The 4,520-nt window shown below is 47.8% G+C and overlaps 2 protein-coding genes across 3 annotated transcripts in view; one reads left to right on the top strand and one right to left on the bottom strand.

The window, feature by feature from the left end:
• Positions 1-3,816, top strand: part of Inx3 (innexin 3) — a 13,330-nt gene extending 9,514 nt beyond the window's left edge. The window contains exons 2-5 of one of the 2 annotated variants that reach the window (XM_017899158.1): positions 296-481; positions 1,493-1,917; positions 2,156-2,551; positions 2,732-3,816. In XM_017899158.1, coding sequence (XP_017754647.1) covers positions 319-481; positions 1,493-1,917; positions 2,156-2,551; positions 2,732-2,938 — 1,191 coding nt within the window. In that variant the 5' untranslated portion in view covers positions 296-318 and the 3' untranslated portion in view covers positions 2,939-3,816. Of the gene's footprint in view, positions 1-248; positions 482-1,492; positions 1,918-2,155; positions 2,552-2,731 lie in introns of those variants that run through there. The other variant, XM_017899159.1, reaches the window with a different exon arrangement.
• The window catches only part of spg (dedicator of cytokinesis spg), a 45,842-nt gene that overhangs the window by 24,401 nt on the left and 16,921 nt on the right, over positions 1-4,520 (bottom strand).

Below are 4,520 nucleotides of genomic sequence, written 5' to 3'. Positions count from 1 at the left end.
ACGCGTTATTAAGCATCGAGCTCGAGACGTCGGTGTCCCCGGGTTCTCTGTTCGATCATTCCCAAGTGCATTGACTCACCGCGCGTAACTGACTTACTCGACAAGAATGTAAATGCTCGGGCGTTGGTAGTTGTATCGATGACACAGGGAGTCTTGTCGATCGCGATTGCTCCGCCGCAAGTAGTCCAGCACGAGCATCCGGGTCTTCCCGTGGCTTCGAGATCATTCCATCGAGATCTATCAACGCGTATACCGGGAGTCGTGCATCACGTGTATGTCGTTTGATCGTTTGCAGGAAGACGTTGACCGAGGAGAGCAATGGCGGTGTTTGGGCTAGTCTCGGCGGTGGCCGGTTTCGTGAAGGTGCGGTACCTGGTGGACAAGGCGATCATCGACAACATGGTGTTCAGGGCACACTACAGGATCACCTCGGCGATTCTGTTCGCCTGTTGCATCATCGTCTCTGCCAATAATCTAATAGGTAAGCAACCCTGTCCGGTTTGTCCGACGCTTTCGCGGCTAACCGCGAGAAGGGACCGTTTGGTCGACTCGGTTCGCCGGAAATTTTGCAATTCCTACGAACTCGATCCCTCTGGTAGAACTCGACCTGGCCAAACTGTCAAATCCGCGAAACATATTCGTATCTCCGCTTACGAGGCTCGCATTCCTTCGTCTGTCTGCGTGACGCTTGGTACCAGCCGAGAGTGAGCACGGCTGACGAGGAGAGCCAAGAGTCTGCGTCTCGTGATTGTTTACTCTCATTTCCGACGATCATTCGATCCGTAAGTGAATTAAGTCGGAAAAACGATCCTCTTATCTAACGGCAGGGGTGCAGAGCGGGAGCGGGTCAGAGGTCAACGATGATTGCACCCATGCACGGAGGAGCCGAGATCGCGTCGCGGCCAGGACAGGCTTAGACGGTCGTGATCTAAGTCCCTGTAACACGACGTCCAGTTTCGAGGACGCGCGTGCTTATTTATCATCGAGCACACAGCAGTCCGGACTCCAGCTGCTTGTAGCCGACGACGAGACCTCCAGACCAGATTCCCAATGGTGTCGCGCGTTATCTGGCCGTTTAACGAGCGACCTATCAGCGCACGGTGCACCACGACCGATTCGCACACGTGTTCATCTCCTCGCCTCTTCTCGCCCATCCTGTCCGCTCCCGACCGCACCACCGTTCCACGCTCCGGCTGACAGGGAGTCGCTGGTTGCATAATTTTACGCGCAATTGCGCTCGCAATCAAACGGATAACGCGCGGCCGTTGTTTAACGAGGTCATTCGCGATCCGACGGGATCCTATCACCGTTTTGGAGAATAGCCGCGCTCGTAGAATTCCTTCGATATTCCATGAAATTCGCGGAATATCATATTCAGGCTGATCTCCGCTAGCGAGAAATATCAGAGTCGCCCCAGTCGCTGAAAGGGGGCTTTGAAAAAAGGGGGCTGGGATATCAGGTTCGAGGAGAGACTAATCGACGATGCTTGCAGGTGATCCGATAAACTGCCTGAGCGACGGAGGGGTGCCGGAGAACGTGATAAACACGTACTGCTGGATCACGTACACCTTCACGCTGCCCCACAATAGCGCGAAACCGGTGGGCACTCACGTGGCTCACCCCGGCCTCGGCGGCGACATCGGGGAGAAGAGGTACCACTCGTATTATCAGTGGGTGCCCTTCATGCTGTTCTTCCAAGGTATCCTATTCTACATGCCCCACTGGATATGGAAGCAGTGGGAAGAGGGCAAGGTCAGAATGATATCCGAGGGTATGAGGGGGACCTTGGTCGATAACAAACCCGAGCGACAGGTCAAGTCCCAACGATTGGCCAAATACATCTTCGACACGTTGCACCTGCATAACAGCTATGCGGCTGGTTACTTCTTCTGCGAGGCCCTCAACTTCGTTAACGTGGTAAGTGCACCGTGTCGCACGAATGGAAGGCTCTTTACCGGGCGATCGTAAAACCTCCAGCCTTTAATAACGCTCCCGGCTTTGTCGCGTCTGCTTTTGCACCGACAAACAGACAACCGGTTGCAAAAGACTGGAACAAGACCATTCTGAAACCGCTTTTCAGCGTGCTCGCTTAGCTACCTAGAGGCTTTCGACCGTTTAAAAGCCCTGGGCTAATGAAAGCGTCGAATTGTTTCAGGTTGGCAATATATTCTTCATCGACACGTTCCTTGGCGGCGCCTTTTTGTCCTACGGAACAGAAGTGCTCAAATTCAGCAATATGAATCAGGAGCAACGCAGCGACCCCATGGTCGAGGTGTTTCCGCGAGTCACCAAGTGTACCTTCCACAAATTTGGTGCTTCCGGGACTATTCAGAAGTTTGATGCTCTTTGTGTCCTCGCTCTCAATATCCTCAACGAAAAGATCTACATCTTCCTCTGGTTCTGGTTCATCGTCCTGGCTGTGCTATCAGGAGTCGCTCTGCTGTATAGTATGGCCGTGGTTCTGCTGCCCAGTACTCGGGAGACTATTCTCATGAAACGATTCAAGTTTGGCACTGCGGATAGCGTTACTGCGCTCATCAGAGAGACACAGGTACATGATTCAGGCAGCTGATCTACTCGATCGTTTAATTAATGTTTGTAGAAATAGAACTAGACTCGTTAAAAAGAGCTAGACTAGGATAAGGGTAGAAAGATAGCGTTTCTCAGTGATAACCAGTTTGAAAGATTATCGCGATAAGATCGTATCCATTATTCGTATACAAATTTCCAGGTCGGAGACTTCATGCTGCTTCACCTACTGGGACAGAACATGAACGTGATGATGTTCAACGAGGTACTGGAGGAGCTTTGTCGTCATATGAATCTCGGCTCGACGAGCGGAGCGTCACCCACCTCGGTACCCTCGGCACCCAGCACTCTCGAGATGTCACCCATCTACCCCGAGATCGAGAAATACGCGAAAGACACCGAGATCTAATGCTTACGTTCTCCTCGACCTTAATCTTTGCCTTCTATTTTGCATTGTGATAACGCCCAGGGTGATCCTCCCCGACATCCTCGGCTACTTGAGAAACGTTTGTGCTATCGACGGTTGTGTGAAAACGAAGACACGTTCAATTAGATACGCGACCAAGACGAGATCTTGCCACTTCCTTTTCGACCAATGTATCAGAGCGTGAAGGACCTTACTTGCCGCCCGGGGGAATAGTAAAAACGATAAACTTATCATTGCTCTCGTGTTTCCTATCATCCATAGCACAAACCAACGTTAGGTTATCGAACGAATATGTAACGTAGACGATAACGCGCGATACTTTCGGCTCGACAATGCGTGTCCGCGTGTGGTCGTTCATCGATGTTAAATTATAGTAAGCCGAATTTCACGCGCACAAGTGTTCGTCGATTATCTGTAATGTCGCGTTCGCCACCCTGTAGTTACTCCCCGCGTCGCCGGGCACGACGTGCGCAACAATAACACCGTGAATGATTACTATGGAATTTGAAACGGCGAGCGCGGCCAACTCATTTCTCCAACAAAAATCAATCGTTACGCGTAGATGTTCGCATCGATCGGGTTCCTGAATTCCTATTTACGTTACACGTTTACATTCCTTTTTATACTAATCTCTGCGTATCGTGATGAAATAAGTGCCTTTTTGGGAAGTGACAAGTTGCGTTCGACGACTCTCGTGAACGTCAACGAAGCCACTGCAATTGTTGTTCGTCGATGGTGTATCGACACAAGTTCTCCCAAGTAATATTCGGACTATTCGTGATTCGTGTTTACGAGAAAGAACGATAAAAGAAAAGCGGAAAAAGCGTGGTATTGAACAAATTATTAGAGATAAACATAGAGAGAGACTGTCCAAGCTTTTCTAGAAATAAATACGAAGATATGTAAAGATGTAGATTGTCAGAAAAGCTCTTATATTTTTTACATTTTTCTTTCTTTTTCTTTTTTTTATATTCGAACACGAGATAAATTCGTTCGACGTAACGTACATGGAAACTATGCAGCTTTTGTTTCAAAAATACCATGCACTGTTTTGCAACTGTACGTATGCCTATGTAAATCGAGTAGGCAAAAACGAGCATTCGTTCTCGGGTATTTAGGTATCTCGTTTGTATCTGCGTACAATTACTCACTGGTGCAATTACCGTAACGGGGTTAGCGTGAATAATATTATATTCTGCAGAAAGGTTTATCGTATATCAAATTTCGTTAACAAAATTACGCTCAGGGGTATTCCCAATTGTTCACAGTAACGTTTATCAATGATTCTTCGTGAAAGATCAGAGTGTATATGCATAGTATATAATTATATTATATATATATATATATATAAATTTAAATTGGTACAGATTTGTGAATAGAATCGACTTAAGTATAAGTATTGTTTGAGTTGTTCAAATTGACAAATGCGTATCTACTTACAAGCGAAATTGTATAAAGAGTTTGAATCTGACAAATTAGATGTATTCGTCGATGAGGTATTCTTAGGAATATTTAACGCCCGTTCGTCTAGAACGTCGCGGAAGCTTCGTTAAAGGAACTTTTG

This window comes from Eufriesea mexicana, unplaced genomic scaffold (genome assembly GCF_001483705.2).
Source record: "Eufriesea mexicana isolate 0111107269 unplaced genomic scaffold, ASM148370v2 scaffold793, whole genome shotgun sequence".
Taxonomy (NCBI): domain Eukaryota; kingdom Metazoa; phylum Arthropoda; class Insecta; order Hymenoptera; family Apidae; genus Eufriesea; species Eufriesea mexicana.
This window is presented reverse-complemented; position numbering and strand designations above follow the sequence as displayed.